Source organism: Agelaius tricolor, unplaced genomic scaffold, assembly GCF_023055355.1.
Source record: "Agelaius tricolor isolate 1412-34295 unplaced genomic scaffold, bAgeTri1.0.p SCAF_12, whole genome shotgun sequence".
In the NCBI taxonomy this organism is placed as follows: Eukaryota; Metazoa; Chordata; class Aves; order Passeriformes; family Icteridae; genus Agelaius; species Agelaius tricolor.
In genome coordinates, this window is record NW_027269272.1 from 14,295,142 (window position 1) to 14,321,820 (window position 26,679).

At 52.0% G+C, this 26,679-nt stretch overlaps 1 protein-coding gene across 2 annotated transcripts in view; it reads left to right on the plus strand.

Moving 5' to 3' along the window:
- The window catches only part of XXYLT1 (xyloside xylosyltransferase 1), a 32,743-nt gene extending 12,044 nt beyond the window's left edge, over positions 1–20,699 (plus strand). For both annotated transcript variants that reach the window (XM_071437739.1, XM_071437740.1), the window contains exons 3-4: positions 7,006–7,138; positions 19,375–20,699. In XM_071437739.1, the coding sequence (XP_071293840.1) occupies positions 7,006–7,138; positions 19,375–19,771 (530 nt within the window). In that variant the 3' untranslated portion in view covers positions 19,772–20,699. The remainder of the gene's footprint in view (positions 1–7,005; positions 7,139–19,374) is intronic.
- Positions 20,700–26,679: the final 5,980 nt, after the last annotated feature.

Sequence of the window (26,679 nt, forward strand, 5' to 3'; positions counted from 1 at the left end):
CCCAGGTAAACGCTGGAGGCCATGGCCTTGTAGAGGGGTTCACATTTGCTGAGATGAGCTGCTAGTCCCATCTGTGGGATTATGCCTGTGGGACATGCCTGTCCTGGCAGGAGAGCTCCTTGGCCCCAGCCCTGGTGTGGAGGAGGCACCAGGAAGGGCTGCTGTGATGAGGGGGATGTGGCTGCTGCTCAGCAAGTGCCTGGAAGTCTCCAGAGTGCTGCATCACAGCACAGACCCCTTCCCTGTGGCACTGCTGCCTCTGGGGCCGACGTGGCCCACAGCCCCCAGGGGTAGTGTCACTTCTCATCATTTCCACTGCCTGCCCCTTGCTGCAGTGTCACCATAGATTATTTTTGGATGTCCTAGATCTGTCAGGCCAGGGCTGGCTGCTCCCCCCACTCCCACGGAGCAGCAGGGTCTCATCACCCAGTGCTGTGGTGGGTGCTGCCCTCCTCTCTCCCCAGCCAGACCAGCTGCCCCATTCCCAAAGGATTGGAAGCTGCTGGGGGTCACCCAGTGTTGATGCCAAGGCTGCTTTCCCCCACAGCCTCTCCCTGCTCTGCCATAGCTCATTAGAGTTTATCAGGAAGAAACAAGGACAAAATCTGCCTGCAGCCCTTTCCCCCAGTGTGTGCAGTTCACTGGGATCTGAGCCCAGAAAATTTATTTTCCTGTATCTCTTTTTTGTTTACCTTTCCATCTCACCTGCTCATTACTTTACAGCTTTCCATCCACTCTTTTGTAATTTATAGCAACCTGGAATCATACCTTATTTTGTCTGATTAAAAGATTTCCTGCTGCTCTTCCTCCAGCTCCAAAAAGTGTTTTCACGCTCCTCCCCCAGCAGTAGCATATATTAAATACAAGGCAAACAGCATTTCCACCTCTATCCTGAAACCTATTGCATGCTTAGCAATGTTGCTGCCTTTGAGTCCAGTTAAGAGCCAAGGTGTTGAGTACTGCTAAATATTAGTCCCTCAGACCGTGATGGATTACAAGGGGACACTTGGATGCACAGGAAAAATTAATTTCCTGGAACAGAACACATCCATCTCCTGCAGAGTCCTCCCCTTCCCTCAGGATATGGCTGTGGGGTGTGGAGCAAGGTGATCAAAGTGATGCTGCTATCATACCTGGGAACATTGCTGCTGCTCCAGACCCCTGAGCTCATCCAGGTGCCTGCCCTGCGTGGGTGGTAGCAATGATTTGTCATCTATCTCTGGCAGACAGCCTAATTTTTTAATTAGCTGATAGGCTGATTAGCTGCTGTGCTGCAGCCACTGCTCTGCTCTGCTGGTGCCTACTCAGTGCTGCAGAAAGCTGGTTAGCAGCCAGGCTGCTGGGGCACATCACCCCTGCACTTCCCTGGAGCTCTGTGTGCAGGCAGGGAGGCTGTTTGATGGGGAGGAGGCTGCTGGGCTGTCCCAGGGAACGGAGGGGACCCTTGGCTGCATGGCAGACAGCAGGACCTGTGTTGAAGCACACAGCTGGAAGGTAAGCTGCTCTGCACCTTGGCAAGCTGTGCTGGTGCAGGGCTTTGTAGCATCATCTTCTCTTGGGAGGGTGGGCTCTGGAGCAGCACCATATCCTGGGAAGGGGGACTGCAGCCCCCCAGCTGCCAGGTCAGTGGCAGCAAGCTCTGAGGAGTGTGTCATGCTTGCACACGTGCACGTTTGCCCCTGCCTTGGCTGCTTCCTCTGGGCGAGGCTCTCTGGTGCTGCCGAGGTCAGCTGGGCAGGCAGCAGTGATTAATGCTGGGCACAGAGGGGAGGCTGTGTGTGGAGAAAACAAGGCCTGGCCAGGGGAGCACACAGCCAGAGAGGAAGCTGCTCACAACCCTGCTGACAGCAGCAGGGAGAGCAGCCAGGGGCAGCTGCCAGTGCAGGGGGTGAGCCAAACCCAGGGAGCCTCTAATGAAGGGCAGGATGGAGAACCCAGCGTGTTTGTGTAAATAAAATGTGTGCCTCCACACTGGGCTTGTTGAGGTGCTGGCATCCCTGCCTGGCACTGCAGCTGTTCTCGTGCCCTGCTGCAGCTGAGGCTTTTGGGGACAGCTGGCTGCTGCTGCTGGGCAGTACCTTCTGGGTTGCACAGGGACCTCTGGAGCCTGTCACCCACTCTGCATCCATGCTTGGCCATGGTGCTGGCTGTGGGAGTGGAGTTTTTCTTGGCCACACATCTCTCAGAGGCAGTGAGGGCGGAGGATTCTGGTTTCACAGCCAGCACAGGCAGCTTTGTGGATCCACGTGTTGCTCCTGCAGGCACGCTGCCCGCTGGAGCTGGTGGCTGCTGCCCTGCTCCAGGACGTTTATGGCCCAAGGCAGCCATCTAAAAGTCACTACTGGTCCTTCACATCTCCTTCCCTTGGGATCTTCTCCTGTCATGCTGGGGACAGCTAAAAAGCCTGACTAAAAAAACATTGCTCAAAGTGATTCAGAGAGGTGGAGGGGCAGCTGTCCAGCTGTGCCCAGCATTTGTAGACCAGCAGACCAGAGATCCCCAGCCCTTCTGACTCCAACTCAGAGAGCTTTGGTTGCTTGCCTCTCTTCCTTCTGGTGGTCCAAGTCAAGTGGCAAAATGAACAGCCACCCCCTGGCCCTTCCCCACAGCCCACTGCAGCCCTGCAACACCCAGAGCTGCAGCCAGCAGGGGACACTCCTGTCACTTGGCTGCACTGTGTCACCCATGCTGGCTGCTGCTGGCCCTGCAGAAGGTTCATTGAGCTGCTCTGCCTTTATCAGCTCCCTGTCCCAGCCCTGTCCAGGCCATCACCCGGCCACCATCCTGCACTGTCCCCTGAAGGATGGAGTGGGGTCCTCCCTCCCTGTGTTGCAGGACTGGGAGGTGCTGGCTCCGTGGGAAAAGGCAAAGTGGTGTGCTGGGGTCACACAGCTGGGGCAGCAATCCCAGCAATGCCCTCTTGAAGCACCTCTGGTCCCAAAAGTCACTGCTGTGATGCAGGGGAGGTCAAGATGCTCCCACCTGATATGTGCCAGGTTAACAGCTGGACTCGATGATCTTAAAGGTCTTTTCCAGTCTAAATAATTTCATGATTCTGTGTTGGAGGAGTCTCTCCTCGTTGGCATGAAGCTGCATGACATCCCCAGAGCTCTGGCTAGGTCCACTAAAGCAGCTCACCTCCTCCCTGTGCCCCCTGCTGCCATTCATGATCCTGCCTGACATTTCTGGGAAGAGCAGTTTCATAGAGTCTTACAATGGTTTGGGTTGGAAGGGACCCTGAAGTTCATCTGTGTCCAGCCCCCCTGCCATGGACAGGTGTGTCACTTGATCAATCAGATTGCTCATCTAGACCAAGTTTGCTCCTGTCATTCCAGTGGTGGGGTGGCCTGGGCCACTGCATACCTGCTCTATCCCTGCTGTGCCCTGGGGCAGTTTTTGGGGTCCATTCTTCCTGGGAAGGGCTGTTAGACTTGCTGCAGAAGCTGCCTGCTACCACAGGGGCTCCTGGGTGCCTTTCCAAGCATCCAGACAAGATGCTGTGCCCCTCAGTACACCAAAGGGGTGCCTATCTGTGTGCTGTTGTAGCCCCACTGGGTCCTGGCAGAGAATGTGGGGCAGCAGGGCACAGGGACATGACCTCTGCCTGCCTCTGCCCCCTCAGTGGATGAGGTTGTGGGATGAGGCATCTCTGAACCTGGCCATTCGCCTCTGGGCAGGGCTGGGGAGGTTTTGAGCCAAGCCTGGAGCACAGCCCTGCTGTAGCTGCTGATACAAGGCAGCAGTAAAAGATTATGAGCTTTAAATGGGGCCAACCTGTCCTATAAAGCTGTCACTGCTAATGGAGACCATCTCTGAATTGCACAGCTCCCCTCTCCATGCCGTGGCTGGAAGAGCTGGAGCTGAACAGAGAGGAGGGTTCTACACAGTATGGCAGAGTGAGAAAACTCCCTGCTGAGCAGAGCACTCAGCCTTTTCCCACATTTCCAGCTGGATCCCTGTGAGCAGCTTGTGCCTAAGAGAGCACGCGATCCCTCCACCCCCACATGGCAGCCAGGACAAAGGCTTGGTCGAAGGGTAAAAGAGCATGACACATCAGAAATGTTAGTGCCTGGCTCCTTGCCAGTCCCAGGCAGAGAAATCATCTCAGCCATTAATCTCTGCATGCAAGCTGCATCTGGCAAAGTGATGCTTCATGTCACCCATGCTCGCTTACATCTCAGTGTTGCAGTTCATGCTTGCTTTAACAAAAAAATTTTAAAATTTAAAAAAGGAAAAAAAAGTACTTGGTGCTTTCTGGGTCTAATTTCTTGGGGAGTATTTTCTGTGGGAAGCACAGGGCACAGCATGGACCATTGTGCTGGGGTGAGCCAAACATGGGGAGCCTCTAAGGAAGGGCAGGATGGAGAAGCCAGGGTGTGTGTGTAAATAAACTGTGTGTCTCCATGCTGGGCTCTTCTGGCACTGGCATCCCTGCCTGGCACTGCAGCTGTGCTCAGCTCAGCTCCCTGCTCAGCTGAGGCTTCTGGGGACAGCTGGCTGGGCTACAGGGACCCTCCAGAGCCTTTCATCCACTGAGGTGCTGGGGCAGGCAGGGTTGGGATTGGAGCTTCCTCCAAGCTCAGCTTTCATTCTCCACTGTGATTAACTGCAGTTGTGTTCAGCTGTAATTTTAGAGAACAATTGGATGACGTGGCTCACAGTTGATTTAATTGAAACCTGATGAGGCTGCTGTGCACCAGGGGAGTAGTGTTGGGATGCCCCTGGGAATCCCATCCCCTCTTCCCAGTCTCTTGTAGGGCTCAGGCTCCCCACATTTCTCTGGAGCTGAGATTGTGCTGTAAGTCCAAGGTCTTCTTGTCCTGGAGTTTTGTGACCAGTCTGGGTATTCTCAAGTGTGGTAATGTTTTGGATTTGGGGGTTTGCTCCTCTGTAATTTGAGCCACTGGGGAGGTTGGGTGCATGTGGGACACTTGTCTTGTTCCTGACTGCAGAAATCCACTACTCTGCTGATTCATATGCTTGAGTTGCACTGGCCATTTTTGAGGCAGTTCGGAAGGCTGGGGGAAATTGCTTTCAGGTCAAGACCTGCTTTAGCCTGTGGTGATTTACTGTGCCTGGGGTTTAAATCTCTGCAAACAGAGGATTATGGTGATGGTAAACACTAGGTAGGCCTGGGGATTGCCATACTGACAGCTGAAGGGAGCATGGCCTTTCCCTTTAGCAGATAGAGCATGATGGATGTTAAAATAAATTGAGGTATGGCCCAAGTTGTAGTTTAGATACTGTTTCTCCTTGATTTATATTTCTGCTTGGGTGCTTCTCAGTGTAAGCAGTATGTTTCTTGCTTAACCTCACAGGGCCTTTTTGCTCTTAAATGAGGACAATGTGGTAGGTATGACCAATTGCCAAGAGTCCTAGATTAGTGCAAGATCTGCAAAAAATTCAGAGCTGCTGTACAGCCCAGCATCTGCTTGAAACACAAACACAAAGCAATGAACACTTTTGAAAATGCAAAGCTGCACTCCTGTGCTGGGGGATAACTGCTGGTGCCTGGCTGCTCTCAGTGCCTCTGGGTCTCTGGTGGCTTTGGGGGCTGAAAACAGAGCCATTGCCTCCTGCTCTCAGCAGGCAGGAGTAGCCAGCAGCCTGTCCCAAGCACGACAGGGTGAGGAGATCAGGAACCATGGGCGCACTGCCCCAGCAACACCAGGCTGATGGGAAGCCCTGCCCATAGGCACAGCAGAAGGTGAGGGCAGGCAGGGCTTGTCCTCCTGCAGGTACTGGGCAGGAGGAAGGATGAAGGCTTGGTTTGCTAATTGCTCTGGAAGTGGTGGTGATAGGCAGGTCTAGCCTGCAGGGAGCTGTAAGGGGACCTGTGCATGATAAGTGGGACCAAAAGACATCGACACAGCCTTACAATCCAATTACTGCTGAGTGCTAAGCAACCTGGCCAATTTGCTCTTGGCTGTTAGAACACATATAAGTAGAGAGGGCATTACATAATGTCCTGGGGATGGCTCCACTCGCAGTCCCTGAGAAGGGCTGAGCTGGCCTGGCCAGAAGATGACCATGGCCTTGCTTGTTGCTGGATGATCCCATCTAATGGCTTGATCTCTTGTACTGTCTGCACTTGCTGCATTGCACTTGGCCTGCTGCAATCCATGCAGCATCCACCTGGGATAAGCAGTCTTGTCAAGGCACATCTCCTGCACACTCTCCCAAGTAGCATCTCCATCTTTCGGTCTTTCTCGTGCTGCAGAGGAGCCTGGGACAAATTCAAGCAGGGGCCTGACCCTGTTAAGTACCTCAGGCTCAGCGTTGAGAATGATGTCCTCTAGCCTTTCCTTGCTCTTGATGTCTCACTGCAAGTGGAAGATGTTTCCATGTCTTTAGAACCCCCCTTGCCTCGAGAGGGTACCACCAGCAGTAATAGTGTTCCAGGCTGCTGCAGATCACCAGCAGTTCTGTGCAGGCAGAGGGCTGTCATCTCTGTGGCCTCTTCCTCAGGGAAGCCCATGGCAAGCTGCTGGGAGCTAATGGGTTTGTGCAGGTGATACTGGAAGTGTCACGTGGTGAACTGATGCTGTCCATGATGGGAATTGCTTTGATATGTTGGGCCAGGATGGATGCTGTCTGGGATGGAGGTGGGAAACATTCATGGAGTTGGTAGCTGAAAGTAAACATGGAAGTTTGCAGGGCTGGCACTACAGAAGCACTTCCAGAAACAGAGAGGCGAGGTTGAAGCTACCTCTTGCTTTTGTCAGTTATTTGGAAAACCAGTCTTCTGGAAGGAAGGAGGGAGTGGATAGAGGCAGGGGGTCACCAGAAATGATTTCTGAAGTAAACACACAGTGGTAAATGCTTCATGATGGTTGAAGTTTGTTTGCTTTGTGCAGAGGTTGCAGCTGGATTGTGTTAAATGTGAGTTGCCCATGGAGTAGACTACACCAAATCCTCACTGGGTTCAGCTCCTCCAGTAGCTGGTGGTAATCACAGGTTACACTTTTGTCTTATATTGCTGACTTTTCCTCTTTGTGCTTTCAGAAATAACACGGATCATCCAGGTAGACTTGGACCTGAAGTACAAGACCAACATCCGAGAGCTGTTTGATGAGTTTGACAAATTCCCAGAGGGAGCAGTCATTGGGATTGCCAGAGAAATGCAACCAGTGTACAGGTACAGCCCCCTCCCGGGGGGGAGCAGGGAGAGGGCAGCAGGTGGCTGGTGGCTTCTCTTCAACTCAGGTTGCTCTTTGGGAAAAAACCCAGAGAGCAGTGGTTTATGGAGATGGATGGAAATGGTGGAGACCAATCCACCATCCAGGCAGGGGGCCTTAATCTGAAACTTGTAAGTTGATATGAGCAAACCATACAGTGTTGCTGTGGTTTGTTTGCTTGTTCTCACACACCATCACAAGACTTTCAGAGGCAAATTCTTGATCATCAGTGCCAAAATCCATGCCTGGACTCTAGTACATCTAGAGTACATCATGTACGTCATGTTTGCCCAGCCATGCCTGCTGAGGTGCTGTAATTGTTTGTGTGTTGGCGCTCTGAAGTTTTGGCTGAGAGTATTGCAGAGAGTAGGGATTGAGTTTGGGCAACAGTGAGGTTCTGGGTCCCTGGAGTGCATTTTCTGCTTCCTCCACTGAAGGCTGAATGGGCAGCTCTTGCTGATCTGGGCTTGCAAGCATGAAGGTGGCCTCATGGTCCCTTGCTCTTCAGACCCTTGGTCCACAGCCACTGCCAACTGTGCTGGAAACCACTCACAAAGGGGTGGCCCAGTCCTTCCCACTCATGGGAAATAATGCAAATCCCACCACTGGTGGGATTCAGGGACACAGGGATATTTCCAGGTGCTTAGAGAAATTGGTTTTGTTTAGCCATTGTTCTAAGGACGGACCTCAGGTTTTCTTTTAATCCAGGGTAGATCAGATAATTATCCCAGGATGCCTTAATGGATCTCAGCAGAGCTGAGTTTGAGCATCTCAGATGGCTTGGCTAGATTTGCTAATCCTAATGGAAAAGTTCTTGGGGAAAGATAAAAAAGCCTAAGAGGTCTGTATGTCTTTTCCTTCCCTGCTGGAAGCCTACTTCCCTACTGAGGCTCTTAGGACATGACCAGCAGCACTCTTGGGCACAGGCTGAGCTGCAAAGATCTGGACCAGCCTTTCTTGCTGCTTGTGCATCCAGATGGGAAGAGGGTAGAGACAGAAGTTCATCAACAGGAGATTGATGGTTGTTAGTCACCACCAATTGCTTCCTGGAAGCCTAAACCATATGACAGAATGTGATTGCTCGAACTACAGAAGTCACCACTATTTCGGAGCTGGAAAAAAGACATCTCTCTCTCTGTGGCATAAGTGTTGCCTCTCTCCTGATTTGTACTCTTGGCAGGAAGAGCTGGCACTAGAGGAACACGGATGCTGAGGTCTTGTCTCCATAGGGTGACACCATGCTTGGAGAGTAGAGGGCTCCTGTATCTGCTTTGGGTGTCCTTACAGGATTTGGGTGCCCAGAATGGTAAATCCAGCCCCAGTTAATCATATGCAATTGTTAGAGCTTAAAAGGGGATGGAGGGAAGAGCCCCAGCCAAGAGTGGCTGCAGGCTGTGAGGCTGTGGCCTCGGTGGGCCCAGCAGGGCAGATCCCTGTCGTTAGTGGTGCTGGAACAGGGTAAATGAAGCACTCGTTTGTCTGCAGTTAGTACAGGGTGGAATCACTTTGTTTTTGTCTCTGCAGGGTTTTGCATTATTTCAATGCATAACTAGGGAGTGGGGATGATGATCTGCTGCCTGGATGTGGTTTGTGGGACTGGGTGTGCCTGGAAGGGACTGAATTAAGGTTTGAGGGGCTCCACTGGAGAGCCTTTCAGCATGGCAGGGGACAAGGCAGGGGATCATGGGCTGAGCACTGAATACCTGACCCAAGCCATAGCTGTGTTCTCCCCCTCCTGCCACCTGCGGTGGGGACAAACATGCCAAGCAATAATAGCCCTCACAGGCTGCATTTTTGGGCTGAACTTTCTGTTGTTGCAGTTTTGACATCCTGGGTCACTTTGGGCTATGTTGTGCTTTTCTTCTTGTGTTGTTTTGATCTTCATGTGAAAACAAGTTCTTGATCCTTCTTGTCGCCAGATCACCCGTTGTGGGGCGAGCTGTGCAAACTCCAGCCTGCCCTCCTGCCAAGCCCTGCACCCTGTGGGGCTCGCACCTCACTGCTAAAAGGGTTTCCAGACACAAACATGAGCTGACAAAGCATGGATGTCTTTGTAAAAAAAAAAAATTCTTTACTATTTTTATACTTTTAGAAAGATAAAAACATGTTGTAGGTGTGAAACAACAGGTGTCAGCTCAAGCCGTGTTGTTTGCCATGTGTGCAGGCTTGAAGCCTCAGCTGGGGAAAGGGTTGTGGGGAGGGAGGAGGATTACAGGGTGATTGTGGGGTCTCTGTGTTGCCACTCACGTTTTCCTCACCATTTCACACAGCTCTCTGCAGCACTAGCATTGCCCCAAAGCATCAGAGGACCTAGCAGTGAGGGTGAATTAGCAGAGCTGTCCTGAGCTTGCTCATGGAGCTGTGGACTCGGTTCCCTGTGGCAGGGTAAGCCAGTGGCCAGAAAGCGCCTGGCTTCCATCTTTCCTGCTGTGTAGCAATGGGAAAGATGGATGGAGATTAATCCACCATCTGTTTCCATCAGCTGCCCGTTGGCTGCCTGGCTGTGGGCTGCACTTTGTGGGCACAGATTGGGGCTGCAGAAGGCTCAGGCTGCTGCACTGGTGCAATGAGCAGTGCTGGGCACAGACAGACATTCCGGGAAATGGAGGAGTAAGAGAACAGCGAATCGGAAACATCCCGGAGCCTCTCTGCATATCCTGAAGGTAGGGGAAACCTCCAGACAGCAAAACAGGATGGCACGGGAGTGTTTCCACTCGCTTGACTCATGCTGAAACAATGCCCGGCCACTGTTTGTCTTGGACAAACACATTTCTCTGAGCAACAGGATCTCCCGGCCCTCCTGCTAGGCCAGTGCTGGGATTTAACTGTTGCACAGTCTGGTGTTGGTCTGTCCTTTGGGGCCACTCAGGCTGAACTGGAGTGGCCTGTGGAGAGCAGTAGCTCCTGCTGAAGCTGGACATGGATGGCTCTGCAGTGTCTGGCAGGGAGTCCTGGATGCAGAGGGGGAGGTGGCAGGAGCCCACGTCACACGCAGGAAGTGATCTGAGGTCCGAGGCCACTGGCATCACGTCAGGTTTCTGTCTCTCCAGCCGCAGCAGGGAAAAGAGGCATCCTGTCTATGGGTCAGGCATGTTGTCCTTCCTGTGGCTGTTGGATCCATTCTGGGACATGGGCTGCAGTCAACACCTCTGTGGACAGGGTTGCAGGCAGAACTTCATCCCACAAGAAGGTGCTACTGTGGTGAGGTTGTTGAGGACACTGGTACTGTGCAGTAGCCTCCTAGATCCCTTTGAGCTTTCTATGGCAGCACTGGATTTGTCCTGCCAGGCTGTTGTTTGAATATTGGCCTGCAGAATAGCCTCTTCCCAGGCTGGCTTATGCCTGCTCATGTGTCTGCCTGCAGAGGGTTCACACCGTGGCCAAGATCAGGAGCTCTGGCTTCAGTAGGAGTGATTTTGATGTAAAGATTAGACTCTGCATCTAAAGTTTGCATCATCCAAAAGGCTTTCCATGCAAGGAGGTGCTTCTTCAGAGTCATAACCTTAATTAAAAGTCCTGTTGTCCCCTGCAGCATTTCAGCTGCTCATTTGTGCTGGCCAATCCTGCTCACCAGGCTACATAGAGTGAGTGATAATGGTCTGTATAAATATTTATGTTGCACTGAGCCTTCCGTGCCAGATCTTGGTCAAATTGAGATGTCCAGGCTCTCTGGTGCTCTTGAGCCCTGCTAAGAAACCTGCAGAGAAGCTTTGCAGATGCAGCCTGCATGGGAGCGACCAGATGGGCAGCAGGGCACTGTCCTTGGGGGTGTGTGGGTACATGCCCGACCCTGCAGAGCAGCTCAGCCGTGCTCCCAGCAGTGCAGCTGTGCCATGGCTGGTGATGGAAGCATGGCCTGCTGCCCCTTAGCCTGCTGACCAGGTGTGAGCACTGGGGCTGCACCTGGGGCATAGCAGGGTCTCCATTGGAGCATGACAATGGCTTCCTCATACCAGTGCAGCCCAGACCTACCTGTTCCTCCCTGCCAGCCTGGCTTGGCTTAGCACCTGTTCCCAGACACATGAACTCAGTGCTGCCAGGTGCCAAAGGGATAGGATTCCTCATTTCAAAACGGCCCTGTGATTGAGAGGAACAGGGTGAGGAAATACTGTGGCACTCCCCAAAATGTCCTGAAAGCTCTCAGATTACTGAAGGCAGAGCTTAAACCCCATTCTTCCTGTGTTTCCTGGTTCTAGACCGGTCCGGTCACACTGGTGGCACGTGAGAGGAAGCAGAGCAGTGGTACTGATTGCACAGCTGCCCTCAGCAGCCTCAGCCTGACCCCTGTGCCACGCCGTGCTCCCTGCTCCCATTCCCATCCCAGCCTCTTCTCTGCCTAAGCACTGCTGCTGCTGGCACTGCCAATGGAAGTGGGCTCTGGGTGCCACAGTGTGCCAGCACCACCTGGGGCCCTCAGAACTGCCCCCATCATGCTCCCTTTGGAGGTCTCCTTGGGAAGGAATGGTCTGCTGGCAACAGGGAGGACTTAACCCACAGGTCCTCAGATGGGTGCTTTTACCCCTTCCAGGTAGAAGGAAGATACCTGCTGTGAAGGTGGGCCTCAGGAGAAGTCCCAGAGCTTCACAGGTCCAGGAATGCACACAGCTGGGGCTGGAAGGGTGGCTGCTGCTTCCACTTCTGCTATTTGGTGAGATCTTTACTACTGTGCCCTGTGTCAAGAAGCTAATTAAAGCTTGAGGCATCTTGGGAATCCACAGTGTTGGAAATGATAATTTTGTCCAGTAGGAAAGGATATCTACATCAAAGGGGCAGCTACAGACTACAAAGGGCCGACACTTGGGTCCCTGTGTGGCTGCAAGGCCATTCGCCTTTGCCTCTGCCTAAAACCTGGGAACAACTCAAACAGGACATTATTTTGTAGAAAGGAAAGGCTTTGTTTCTGCTTGTGATCATGTGGGAGCTGCTGTGAGTGTGCTGTGTGTTCAGTGACATGTGTTTTGTTTGTTTGAGAGCTGCTGAAATAAGCCAGAGAAGCCCATTAGCGGGTGGAAGCAGGGCTGTGCAGCTCCCGCCGCGGGGCCGCGGCGCTTGCAGTGCTGGGTGTTTGTGGGAGCTCAGCAGCACCGGCGCTAAGTCACTTTGTCAGATGTTTGGAAGAGGAAAGGAGTTATCCTGGACTGGGAGCAGGCTAATGCTAAATCCATAACCAGGCCAGGCTGTCAGAGAGTCTGGGCTGAGACAGTACATTCTGTACCTTCTCTTGGGATCTAAAAAAAACCCCAAAGTACGGCTGACAGCTGCAAGCAAGGAGCAGCTGGATTTTGCCTGGCTGAGGCAGCAGTCGTGGTTGTAAGATGTAACACTGCAGGTGGGCTGCTTCCTGCAATGGAGCTTTCCAGAACTGGAGATAACCATCTCCAGCAGGCAGGTTCTCCTGTCGGAGTTTTCCTGGTTTTGTGGACTTTTCATGCAGGCAGGTGGCCCTGACTTGGAGACTTCACTCTTTTCCAAGGGCTTTTGCCCTGAGGAAGCAGGGAGCTGGCTTCCACAAAAGGTTCTGTTCCCCAGGCCCCTCAGGAGTAAAGGCAGGAGAGTTTGTGCCTGCCATTTGTGCCATTGTGATGTCAATGCTGCCTGCCCACAGTCCTGCAAGCCCCAAACCCTGTGCACTTTGGATTTTAAACCATTTCAAGACTTTGACTTGATTTGTAGCAAGTGCTGCTGTTCGATGCATGGGGAAAACGGTTCTAGGAATTGGTTTGGCAGTGGCTGACAAGAAGCAGCCAAAATTACAGAACAAACAGAACCTGCAAGGAACTGGAAGCAGAATTAATTCGAGGAATTCAGCTTTACCTCTGATTTAAAAAATTATCCAAGAAGGTAAAGGGTTGTGTTGTTTACAGCTGTGAATATCATTAATATATGGGACCTGTGCAATTTATTCCCACTACAATGCAAACTTGAAATGTCATTTAAAAACAATGAATAAATTGCATGAGATCTGACAACCACAACTGTGCATTGATAGCACAAATAGTAATAATATTAAGCAGCAGGTGAGCTTCTGTGAAGGGAGAGCATCTCCCCTGTTCCTGAGAGTTCCATTGACAGGCAAGGGTGTCCCAGAGCAGGCAGCCTGTGCTTCCAAGGCATGCATGAGAACACTGCCAGAGCAGAATTTATTCACAGTTGTTAATAGAAATCTGCTGTTTTAGCAGTAATTAGGGCCACAGTGTTCTACGGTGTCCCTGTGGATGGGTTGCCCCGCTTCCTGTACTGGTGCTGATAGAGGATGGTCTCACACACACAGGTCATTGCTCTGCGCTGCCACCAGTGCTGTTTGCTCTATAGATGGAAGGAAACTGCTGTGACCCAGACAGGGATTTGTGGTCCCACCTGTATTTGGAGGATGATTTTAGCACTGGCATGGGGTGTACAAATGTTTGATGGTGAGGAGGGCCACCCTTGAAAATCTGTCCCAAAGAAAGGTTTTGTTCACAAGCTGTGTTCACAAGTTGTCATTTGTCATCTATTTAAGAGTTCCCACTTTTGGACTAAGTCCACGCAGAAATGTCATCAGTGAGAATCAATTTGCTGCTCTAAATACAGGCCTTTTAAAAGTTTGGCATGTTGGCTGGGCTGTGGTAGAGACCAGCACTGTACAGACATAATTTGTGCATTGCGTGAGACTTTTATTAAGGGATTACTGATGTTCTCATTGAAGAGCTCAGTCTGTTGCTTCATCAGTATTTTCCATGGGGTGGCTGGAGGTCTTGCCTGAGCTGGACCTTTACCCTGAACCCATCAGAGATGGGTAAGGTGGTCCTGGCGTGCACACCAGCACATCCTGCCCTTTGTCCCAGGGTGGAAATTGGCATTGTTTTGCCCCAGTTTGACATTTTTCCCTGCAGGACAAGGGATATTGCTGTGTTGGCGATGCCACTGCACATCACTGGGTACATGGTGCCCCTAAGAAGCGTGGAGCTGGGATTTCCTGGATTGCACAATTCAGCCTCAGCTCAGGTGCTGTGGCATGGGCTGGTACTGAACCTGCTGCCCTGGCTCTTTAAGGGGTTTAGCAATTGCACATGGAAAATAAGCAATTAGCAACAAGGGCTGCTTTGTTGTGAAGCCGCTGAGCTCACCAGGCCGAGGTCCGGCTGCCAGGGCAAGAGGAGGGAGCTGGGTTGGATGCTGCCCTGGGTGGTTGCCTCGCTTTGTGTGGCAGAAACTTGGAAGGGCCCACCTGCATTGCTTCATTGCTGCAATGTCTTCTGGAGGAGGGAGGAAGGGGAGCTGGCCTTTGCCTGCAGGTTAATCTCAGTTGAACACAATGATGGTAAGGATCTGACAGCTGCCTGCCCCAGCGAGGATTAGCCACGAGGAGAAGGGTGCAGGGAAGTTTCTTGGCTGTGCTCTTACTTTGTGCTAAGGATGAAGGGGAAAAGCCACCATCACCCCCTGAATGGACCATGCCATCATTCCCATCACTCTCCCCTCGCCACTGCCCACACCCTCCCCTCCAGGCAGGACAGAAGCTGCTATCAGGGTCTCCCCTGTATTCTCTCCCATTTCAAGCACATCCCCTGTCCCCATCAGGACACTGCATACTTCACACTGGGGCTCCCTTCCCATCTGCCTCTTTGAGCAGCCCTGTGGGGGCCCACAGGTCCCAGGCACCACCAGGTGGGCAGCTCAGCCAGGGATTGCTTGGTGGGACCACAGCCAGGTGCTGTGTCCTCCTGCCACCCTGGGGGAGTCCTGGCAGCACACGGAGCAGGGAGCAAGGTGCACTTGTGCCTCACTGCTCATTGCACAGGAGCAGTAGTGTTTGCCAGCTGGGTAAGTGCCTGCAGCTGGGGATAACGCCGGCAGCCATCCGTGTTCTGGCTCAGGAACTGAACAGCATATTTGGAGGTACGAGAGCGTGCGCTTGTTTTAGTTGGCGTTTGGGCTGGCAGGGCTGCTGTTGGAGTGGCTCAGAGAGGCTGGCAGCATGTGCTTCTCTTGTGCTCCAGGAGCCTCATGCCAGGCTCAAGGTCCCCTGACCCCTGTGAGAGAGGCTTGCTCACAAAAGGCATCCTCAAGGTACTGGCCTGCTGCTGCTGCCCATCCTGCTGTCCCAGACAGCCCAAACTCTGGCAGCACTTGGTGAGAGGTAGGAGCAATCAGTGAGCTCCACAAGGAGCTGACTGTTTCTGGGAAGCTTATTGTGTCCAGACTCTTGCAGATTCCCTATTTTTATGGCTTTATTCCATGACTGTTGGTTTGTTTCCCCTTTGGTGAGGGAGAGGCCATGCAGCTGCATAGGCTCATGCAGTGCACACTGGCTGCACCCTGCAACCTTCCAGGAGCATCCTCTAACCACAGGCACCCTGGGTCTGGCCTGACATCTCGTTTCACTTCATGTTGTTTTGACTTGGTTCCTTGATTCCCCAGATGCCTGTGGGGGAGGCATTCCTGGAGATGTGGATTCACGGGGAAGGTGCACATCCTCAGCAGCCAGCCCAGTGGCAGCTGCACAGCTGGTGTGGCAGGGTTGTAGCCTCTTGAACATCAGATAAGTATAGGCACACAAGCCCAGTCTGCTGCTTGTGGGGTAAGTGCTTTGAGCTTGCTGCTGGTCTCCCAACTGGCAGTAACGCCTGCATCTTGCCTTTCCTGCCAGCTCAGGCACCCAGCTGCTTTACCAGAGGTTTTCAGCTTATCCCATGAAGTTGTCCCATAACCCAGAGCTGAAGTAAATGAGTGGAAGTTCACAGATTTGAACAGTCTTTCCCCACTTGTTTGCCTCTTGCTGTAGAGAAGGCCCTACAGAGTACAGCTGGTGTTGGAGTGGTCCCTCCTGGCCTGGCAGCTGTCCCCAGCAAGGTGTTTGGAAGGGTGTGATGGCAGCTTTGTGAGCTGGGGCTCGTGACCGCCGGGCTGCGAGGCAGGGGAGGCGCGGCCGCAGCGCCCTGTGCTGGGCCAGCAAGGGAAGTCCTGCTGGAAGCAGCGTTTTTTATCTGGGCTGCCTGGGCCTGGCGTTTGAATGCTTGGAAATGCTCTTCTCCAGATGTTTCCTAGCACACGCCGGCTCTGTTTATAAACAGCTCCTCAAAGCAAAGCCTGTTGGGGCTGCAGGCAGGCGCTCGCGGCAGGCCCCGCATGGCTCCCCTGCGCCATGGCACGGGGTCTGGGGCCACAGGTCACCTCTGTCCCCTCCCATCTAGATGGGTTAGAGCAGTAAACAAAAGCCCCAAATGCCTCCTCTTCCTTTCTCCTCCCTTTCTCCTAGCTAACAGCTTCCTGCTCCAATGCATCCTGGTGCTGCTGCCTTCCTGCCCAGGCTTTTGCTGCTGGGGGCATGGAGAGGAGGGCACACTGCCCTGCCTGAGCTGCTTGTTCCCAGGGAGATCCCGGCCACTCCAGGGGCCTGGGTCAGGGAGACATTTCCATTGCATCTAGCTGGGGTTCAGTTCCTTGATGATTATCTCAAGGGCACATCCTGGCAGCAAGCTCATCCAGCCCCTGGAGTTTTCCCCTTATGTTTTGCCAAAATTTGAGGTGAGTGCCAAGGGGCGATGTGAGGCAGGACAGAGTGGAGTGGGTACAGGCTGTGTCAGCTGTTTGGCTGGTTGTTGTGCTTTTCCAGCCCCATCTCCTCTGAAGAGAACAATGCTCTCATAATCATCACTCCTTCCACTTCTAACTGGGTGGAGGTGCCTTTCAGCCATGCTCTTCTCTGTCCTGGCAGGACAGAGACCAAAACCTGCTTGAAAGAGAAAAGCCAAGAAAAATCCTGTCTAAACAGCTGCTGCCAGTGGCCCTGCCAGGACACCTTTCCCTTGGTTGGCCTGAGCTCAACAGGGGCAAGGCTGTTGTGCTCAGCCGTGAGCAGGATCCCAAACCATGGGCACTGCAGAGCCACCTGCAGCTCATCACATCCTGGATCTCACCTCAGCATCACTCCCTGAGGATGGCCCTGCCCTCCCTGCCAGCCCCACACCCCACACACGGCTGAGGGAGGACAGCCCTGTCAAAGCCAGTGCTGGGAGGAAGGGCTGAACAATTGCTGCTTGTCAGGCTGTCTCCTCTTCCTGTAGAAAAGGGCATGTTATCAGCCATCCACAAGTCATCTGGGGAACAGCACTACTGAAAAACTGAGTCATGTTGTACAAATTTGCTTTAGCCCCACCATGGCCTGGCAATGCCAAGGGCCTGGGTGCTTGCAATTTTTTTATCCTGGCTGCTTGCAGTGGCTGTAATCTTGTCCCTTAGCTTGGGCAGCATGTATTTGGAGGTAAGAATGTGAAAGGAATCACAGCTTCACTGCTGTGGAGCTGGAAATATGCTCCCCTCTGTGGCACTGCTTACCCTCTCCCTCCTGTCAGCTTCCAGCATAACGTTCTGGGCAGGGGGATGGCTTTCTTGGCACTGCCAGGGAGAAGCAGAGAGCAGAGGATGCAGAGGTGGGCTTGAGCCACTCCCTGGATCTGAGCACTTCAGAAGGCTGATTGGTACATGGCTGGGGCTTGTCTTTGCAGGTTGAGCTTCCCTCTAATGCTGCATGGAGAATGTTTTGCCTCCCTTTTCTAAGGAGCAACCCATCCATGAGTTGTCTTTGCCTGTCCTCAAGACACAACTGCTCTTTGCAGAGGCAGAGCCCTTTATCCTTTCCCCACCCTTTAGATCCAATGAGCACTGCTGCCCATGAGCTCTGACAAGGCAGCCTGTCCTCCACTCCCCTTCCCTAGGAAGCTTGGATACGACTGCTTCAAGTCTGAGCCCTCCTTCCATGGAAAACTGGCACTGGGAAAAACCCTTTCCGTTCTGAATCAGGTGGAAGGGAGTGGTGTAAAGACCCTTAATGAAATGGGAAATATCCATGCCTTAATGGAAAGTTTTAAGGAAGTGATGCTGCATGATGCTTGTGGTTCTCCAGATCAGGAAATAAAAAAGATATTCACAGTTGGCATCATTAACAGATCCACATTTCTGCTGGGAAGAAAAAAAAAAAAAAAAAAAAAAAAAAAAAAAAAAAAACAGAAAAAAAAATAGATCCCGTTTCTGCTGGAATAATTCTGCTGGTGGCTGTGTAATCCTGGCTGTCACCTTGGCCAGTCTCACTGTGCTGGGACCCAGAGCACAGGCCAGAAGGATGGATTTGATAGTCTGATCCCTGTACAAGCTGTAGCAAGAGCCTGTGGGAGCTCAACATGGCTTCTTAGAAGAAAAATGTAAATTTAAATGTTTGCAGTGGAGAGCATTGCCTCTGGAGCTGTCCCAGGGGCAAATGTCCCTGCATCTTCTTACATCTGGGGGAGTCCAGCTTCAGCTTCCAAGCATGGGACCACTTTAAACATTTGGGCGTTAAATCTACCAAGTTCTTGTTGCCTTGAGCTGCATGGAGACTTGGGTGGTGTCTGACAGGTTTGAAAAGGAACCAGTGGCAGGCTTGCCTTATTCTTTCTAACAGTGTTTCTCCTAGACTATCTTCACAGCAAGGTGTAAAAAACCCCTTCTGTAACTTCACATTAAGTGTGGGGGCTGGAAGGAGAGGGCAGTGCTGGCAGCCCTGGGCTGTGAGACAGTGGTGGAGGTCATGGGTCTCTCCTTCCCTCCTCTGACACAACAGGCTCAGACTGCTGTCAGGTGCTCAGCTTTGCAGCAGAGGATGCTGTTTGAGGGAAGAAGACTTTCAGACTGAATGGGAGCAATTTTGGAGGGCAGATCCAGCTACTTGGGGAATAGCATGGGATTAATTCAATTCCTGCAAGTAGCCAGTGTATGTATGGTGAGGTATATTCTCTGACACAGGACTGAGGAAGGAGCCAAAGAAATTTCTGGGCTGCTTGCTTAGGTAATTGAAATTAGGACACTTGTGGTGGTTCACCCAAGGCTCTGGGGATGTGGTTTTGTCTCTCTGCACAGCCCTGTGAGCAGTCACGCGATCCTGTGTCCACTTGACTCACTAGAATGATGCTGGTACAAACAAAAGAGGCTTTGGGAGATGGTAAAGCAGCGTGGTTTGAAGTCTGAGCAATATCCTGTGCAGGGGGATGGAAAGAAAGGAGGCCTGTGAAGCACTGGCTGTTCTGAGAGGCTGGGTGTCTCCAGAAGAAGACAAGCATGGTGAGATCCCTTGGGTGGGTGGTAGATCCTTGCTGTGATCCAGACCTGCCCAGACTTGAGCTGGCTGCTCTTCAGGCTGCCCTCCCTGACATCCCTGTGCCTGTTCTTCCTCTCTTTCCAGGCACACCTTCTGGCAGTATCGCCGTGAGAACCCCCAAACCAAAGTGGGGGAGCCCCCTCCTGATGGGCTGCCAGGCTTCAACAGTGGTGTCCTGCTCCTGAACCTGGAAGCCATGAGGCAATCCAAGCTCTACAACCAGCTGCTGGAGCCCACCATGGTGCAGAAGCTGACGGAGAAGTACCACTTCAAGGGCCACCTTGGGGACCAGGATTTCTTCACTATGGTGGGGATGGAGCATCCAGAGCTTTTCCATGTGCTTGACTGCACGTGGAACCGGCAGCTTTGCACGTGGTGGAGGGACCATGGATACAGCGATGTGTTTGACCAGTACTTCCAGTGTGAGGGGGAGGTCAGAATTTACCATGGCAACTGCAACACCCCCATCCCTGAAGACTGAGGCACCCACTGCCCCCAGGGGCAGCTCTGACTGCAGCAGGGCCATAGTGGCTGCACTAACAGTCCCTCAGGAAGGGTGACCAGCTCTGATCCAGCATAATCCAGGGGAATCTAGGGATCCCAAGAGCATTCAATATCCCACTGCCTGTAGCCTCACCCTCCAAGAGGAAGGGCAGTTCAGTTGTTGGAACAGGCTTCCACAGCCACTGTACCCAGGGCTCAGCCCTGGCTCTGCTTGGCCAAGTCCATGGTGCCTATCTGGTGCCCACCTGTGCCTCAGCTGCTGGGGCATGGGAACAGCCATGGGCCCATCAGAGACTGCTGCTTTTGCACTAGGCAGGGCCCAGCTCCCTGGGTGCTGTGCAGCTTTGTCTTGTCTGATGGTCAGCAGGAGTGGGCAGTTTGGTTTCATTTGTCATTCCTTGGTAGCCCATTTCTGCACCTCATGCAGAGAGTTTGTCTGGTACCTCTGGAGAGCAGACACTGTCCTCAGGTCATCTTCCTTTTGAAGCATTCCAGAAAAGTGAGAGGGCTTTAAAGACTGAGAAGCTGCTTTAAATTGGGTTATTTACAAAAAAAAAAAAAAAATTGAATGCTAGATAAGCTTTAAAGCCTTCTGTTGGTTCTTCTGAGCAATAAAAGCTTTACTGCCCTATGTTGTCCTAGTGAATGTGTAGCAATAGGTTCATTTTTCTAGCTTTGCCTTTAACCTTTTATACAAGAATAAAGCTGCAGATATCAGACACGCTCGGCTGTTTTTCTGTGGCACAACTGAAGTCCTGTGCAACAGGAGGTTTCCTGCACTTATCATGTTTAAAAAGTAGTTGATGTGTATCTGCTGGGCAGTTGAGTGTGGTGCCCCACATAGCTTATCCCACATCTATCCCATGTGAGTAATGCAAATAAACAAGCTGGATATTTAAAGATCATCACCACCATTGCCAGGGTTGATTTGGAGGGTGCTGGGAGCTGCCTGTGCTATGAATGAGTGAGCTTCAGGCTGAGCACACTGTTCCTTGAATAAATGCTGCCTCAGTGAGCCTGGCTGGCTGCACAGGTCTGTGTCAGGGACGTGCATGGCTCACTAACCATCTCCAGCCCATGGCTCATTAACATTAACCACCTCCAGCCCAGCCCAGCTTGTTTCACACCCTGTGTGTGCATCTGTGTGATGTGCACGTGCAAGAGAGGCGTGGGGAGCTGCTTGTTCGTTAGCCTGATAACAGAACACACCAAATACACCAAATATGTGGCAGGAGTGTCCTGGGATCCTTCCCCCATGCCCATGAATGAACTTAATGATGTGCAGAGACAACAGGCTGTGGTATGGTCTGCATCCTGAGCCCTGCCCTCTCTGATGTGCTGAATCAATTCATTTCCAAATAGCACAAAACCTTGTCTTCAAGTATTTTCTCATTCCCAGGGAAGGAACAGTAAAGAGGTGATTAAAGGTGAGGGAAAGATGCAGTTCCTTGCTGTGTTAGACTCACATTTTCACCAAAAAACAAGGTGATCCAGCCTCACTGTGCAAGGCAAGGCAGCCAGCCTTGCTGGAGGCTGCAGCGGGGCAGGGTTTGGGGCAGCTGATGCACTGTGATGCTGCACCCTGAAGGATGAAGAGGATTATTATGGTGTTTACTGGTCAGAGCACACTGGTGGCACCAGTGACACATGGGGTTTCACATGCCAGGGCAGGACCTTGCCATCAAGTTTGGAAATGGCCATGCTGGAAATACAGGCCAGGCTGCTTGTGTCACCAGCACTGGGGAGGGGTGGGGTGATGAGCAAACATGGCTTTTACTGGGGACTGAGCAGCTCTGGGGTGGCTGTGGGTGTCATGGCTGGCCCAAAAGGACCATGATGCATGCTGCAGGGTGACACCTTGAGAGACAGGGCTGTGTGGGGCCAGGTGCCCTCCCTGCCCCACAGCCATCCCTGCAGCTGGGCCAGGCATTGTGCTCTCTACCTGCAGCCAGGGGAGGCTCTGTAGGGTTAGGAGCACTTCTCCCTCTCTGGAGTCCCAGTCTATGTGGGGGAACACCTGCATGGGGCCACTATTGCCCCAGGCTGAAACCTTTTGCTTAGGTATTTTCCCAGAAATAATTCCTTTTTTTTTTTTTTTTTGTTCAAAATCAGAGTCCACTAGGAAACTCACTGCGTTTTTTTTCAGCTAGGAAAAGCATAGTTAAATGAAACATTTAATTGAGCTTTATTGGTTTTCCCCAGGCAGCACAGAGAGCCCCGAGGCCCAGCTCCGCACACGCGCCGCCGGCCCCGGGCCCTGAGGGAGCGCGGCGGGCAGCGAGGGCCGCGCCGTGCTATTTATAGAGCCCGCACGTAGCCCAGCCATGCTCGCTGTGTAATTATCTCCCCTTCATGCCCTGCTGATTGCAAGCACTAATGAGCTCAGCTCAGAGAGGCCGTGGCGGCCTGGGGCTGACTCGTGCGGCCTTTGGGAGGGTGCTGCCCCCGGGTGTGCTGTGGGGCAGGAGCAGAGCTTGCTGTGCGTCCCTGAGGGCACCGCCTGCCCAGGAGCCCTCACCCCCACAGGCGGTTCCTGCACTAAGTGCCCAGTCGGCTGCATTTCCCTCAGTTCCTGGAAGAATGGGGACTTTCCTTCCCAACCCTTTTTGACCCTCTTGCACCCTCCTGCTGCAGCCCATCCTCAGACAGGTGTTGCTCCAGGCACACAAATTCAGACCTGAGCATCCCCCATTATGCTGGCCCAAGGCCAGGACAGCCAGCACTTAGCAGCTGCCAGTACAATCATGGTGAAAGATGCCCAAAAACCATCGAACAGCACCAGTTTGCCCCTGGGCACTGGGGATTTGCTGCGGTGACCCTGCAGCAGCAGCAGCACTGGACTGACAGGCAGCTCCTCACCTCCAGAGGGCTGGCACCGTGTCCTTGGGCCAGCGCTGGTTCCCTGCCTAGCAAAGGGCATCTGCAGACTCCAGAGCCTGCTCATGGGCTGGCTGGAGCCCCTCGGAGATGCAGCAGGCTAAAGGCAGCCCTTGGTGAGTGGCAAGTGGGGACATGCTGCTGTGACACACAGCAGTGGGGGGACACAGCTGTGGGGAGCGGGACACCAGTCCCACCTGCACAGGCAAGGGATGGGGCACAATGTGTTGGAGCCCATGGGAGGGCTGCAGTGGGCCCAGCCAGGGTCTCTGCAAGGATGTGGTGGGCTTCATCCTCAAGTTACTCAGCCTGGAGCTCCTCCATCACAGATTCCTGCTCCTTGTCTTCTCACCTGCTGGCTCACAGCAAAGTGCTGCTCATGTCAAGAGCCCCATGTTTTTCCAGGATGGAGAAGGAGATGGGAGAGCAAAGGCGTCTCCTTTGTAGCAGATTGGGCTTTGGGAAATATCTCTTTAGCTTAAGCTTTAGGGGAAAATTCAGTTTCTATGTCATTTAGCATTCATGAGAAATTGCACGTACAGAAAACAGTATTTATGATTTTTCTGCCCAGCTTTGCTTCCAGCCCTGTCCTGGAGCTGCATGAGATTTTTGCTCTCCTCTCCCTGTGTTTCGTAACACCATCAGTGTTTATTCTCTTACTCATTTGTACTTCTTTCCCATTTGAAATAATCAATTGTTAGTATAAACTCACCTAGGGAGCAATTAGTGTGAGCCTAACCCAAACAGGCGCTGGGGTGCTCCATTAAGGAATATCCCCGCCCTCCCTCTCCACAGATCCCAGAGGATACAGTATTTACTTTTCAGCTCTGCTATTCAAACTGAGCGCACTTCGACCAGCGTGCCAAGAATAACACAAAGCCTAACAACGGGCTGCAGCGCTAAGATGGAGTTCCTGACTTTACAAACCAAAAAAATAAAAAGCCAACCTATTATTTTGCCTTTGCTGAGAAATTCCTGGCAGCAGCAGAGCAGGCAGGCGCCAGAACCACCCCTCTGCCCTCAACAGAGCCACGGGCAGCGTGAAATCTGTCCTGAGGGACACAGAAAAAGGCAAAAAAGAAAAGAGCAGTAAGCCTGGGACACGGGTCAGCAACTGCCTGCTTTTCCTTTTAATGCAGATGTTATTAGCTTGCTGCAATGTTTTGTGAGCATTTCCTCAAAAGCTTTGCAGAGCCATGGAGGGACACATTCCCCAGCACCTGTACATATTTCAGCCAGATTTTCAGTAGCTCTATTTCTGACCATCACGAGCCTCTGCAGATTTAATTGCTAATTGCAAAGAAATTGCTGCCCAGTCCTGTAGCCTTTTCACTGCCAGCAGGGTTTGCTTTGTCCAGTTCTCCTCTGGAAATTATTTATTCACTAATCAGCTGCTAACAAGGGAAGCACTTGGAGCAAATTACCTTCCTGAGGTATTTCATGGGCATTAGCTGCATTGTACCAAAAGTCTCAGTGTTAATTTAGACAATTTGCCTACCTGAAGAAAAAGCTGTTACAAAGCAGAGCCTGGAGCTTCCAGAATGAGCCACAGGTCTGGACCTGCAGGAGGCTTTGGCATTGCCCACCAAAGAGGGAACGCTCAGCCATTTGTGGGGTGTTCCTGAGAGCCAGATGTGTTTTTTTGTGGGGCAGATGTTGCCATTGTGGCAGGTAGGAAACCATGCCCTGGGGTTCCAACTCCCTTCAGAACAGATGGGCACCTTTGAGCTCTTTCTCCTGGCTCATTCCTGATGGATTTGGCACCATGCAGCCCTGGCAGGGCATTTGTCCCAGTGTCAGTCTTCACCAGCACAGCTCCAGTGCCAGCTTCTCCTCCTGCTCCTGGTCAGCCATCGTTTAGCAGCAATTTGTGACCCTGCTGGGGACAATCCTGAAGCTGTGCAAGCCACGGGCTGCCAGCAGAGCCCTGTTCTCAGAAGGCACTGCATGAACTGTCTCCATTTATCACCTACAGACCTCTTGCTCTTAGTGCATTGTGCAGCTGTTGAAATGTTTGTGGCCTTTGTCACAACACATCCCCTCCTTGGAGCTGGTCAGGATAAACAGACACCTAAGGACAGGATCAGTTTAGGGAATAAATCACTTGTGGATGCCCTGTGGCACAGGGGGCTCTAGGAAATGTGTCAGAAAAAAAAGGTGCATTTTTTTCCCCTACATGCTTTTCATGCTTTTTCCTTTCAAACTCATTTCTTTTCTGTGCTAGAGGACTTTTCTGGCTACCTTGGGAACACAGCAAAGACATCTCCTTCAGCATAATCAGCTGAGCTCAAGGGAGAGGGGAGTTTTATACAGAATTCTTAAAAACACCAGCAGCAGTAGGGAAAAAAATGAATGGCATGTGAGACTGGGCCCTCAGCTGTGGAATGGGGGCATGGAGAGCTGGCCAGGTAAAGGATGCTCAGCTGACCTGATGGGTCCTATGGTCCTGCATTAAAAACCATTTTCTGGAAAAGAGGGCATAATGGTGACATGGCAGAATCTGCCACTGATGCTGAGCTGTTCAGGAGAGGGAAATGTTGAGCCTGTGTGAAGAAAATGTGGCTGATAGGGAGCAGTAGGTTATAAAATGAGAACAAAATTCATCACTGGTAGATGCTGGGTAGTGGAGATGTAGAAGGGAATGACCCAAGGGTACAGTGAAGAGCTGAGGAGAGCAGGAAGGTGATCTGGGAGGCAGCACATTCCCCAGTTCCCCTCCTTGCTGAAGCCAAGCACCCACCTGAGAGGGAGACCACAATGGGATCTCCCTCCTTGCTGCTCATGCCAAGCCTTCAGAGGGCTCCCCAGGAGCACCCCCTTCAGCAGCTGTGGGCACAGGGCAGGAAGCCACTGGTGCAGAGCAGGCAGGTGGGCTGCATGGCCAAATGCCAGGCTGTGCTCTGCCTGACTGCATCCTGCAGGCTGCACCTACTGAGCCACAGCTCTGGCCTTGAACCACCCCTGGTCTGTGCTCCATCAGCCCCCTGGAGCTGGGACAGCTGCTGTGCATCGGCCCTGGGGAATCACCCGGGGATTAAAGCAGCCTTCAGGTTATGGACGAGGGTGATGCAGCTGGGTAGGATCAGCAACGTTCACACCCTCTCCTGGGAACAAAGGAAATCTTGCTACTCTGCAGGATCTGTGCTCAGCAGTTTGGGCAACTCTTGGTGCTACAGAAAAGCAAAGGTGTCCTGCAGCAATTTTTGTTCAGTAATTGGAATAGACATAAAGATGGCATGGCATTGTAAACCACTGCACTCTGCATAAGGGAAACAGCAGTGCCTGGAGTCCAGCAGGGCTGGAGTGCATTCCAGTTTCATGATGGGAATTCACTGTAACACCTGTGTAGAAGGCAAGGAGGATGCCAACACTGTGCCAGTGTCAATTGAGAAGGCTGGCAATCCCAGGTTAGCAGCTTGATTCCCAAGTTATGCAAAAGGATAGGAAAACTGGCATAAGATTCACCAGATAATAAATTTTCCAGGTCAAAAAGATTTCATCTGGAAAAGATGCAGGAACAGATCTAGAAGAAAATTCCATGTAGTGGAAGAGAAACTGGAGGCCAGCAAACCTGCCTGTGCTGACACACCTCAGTGTTTCACATTTTTAAAGCAGCCAATGTTGCAAAAACAGGAAATAGAAGTCAGCATTATTAAAGCAAATGTAATGAAATATCCTATCATGAGTCATTTACTTTTAAACCTCAAATATTTTTCAGCAGATGCCACTAAATTTCTTTCACCAGTCATTGCTCTGGTGAAGTCTTACCAGCAAATAACAAAGAGGATATAAAATGCACAGTGTTTCATCCTCTCCTTCCCTGAAGAGCTGTGTGTAATAGGCTGCATTATCAAATAATCATAATAAGGGAAGATTTTAAATAATGCTGGGCTGAGTAGTGAGTGCCAAGGCAGTCATACATTTGTCATAAAAACACAATACAAGGTTCTTAATGAATAAAAGTGTCAGGTGGATTTGGGCTGGTAGCATCATCTACAAATCCTGAAA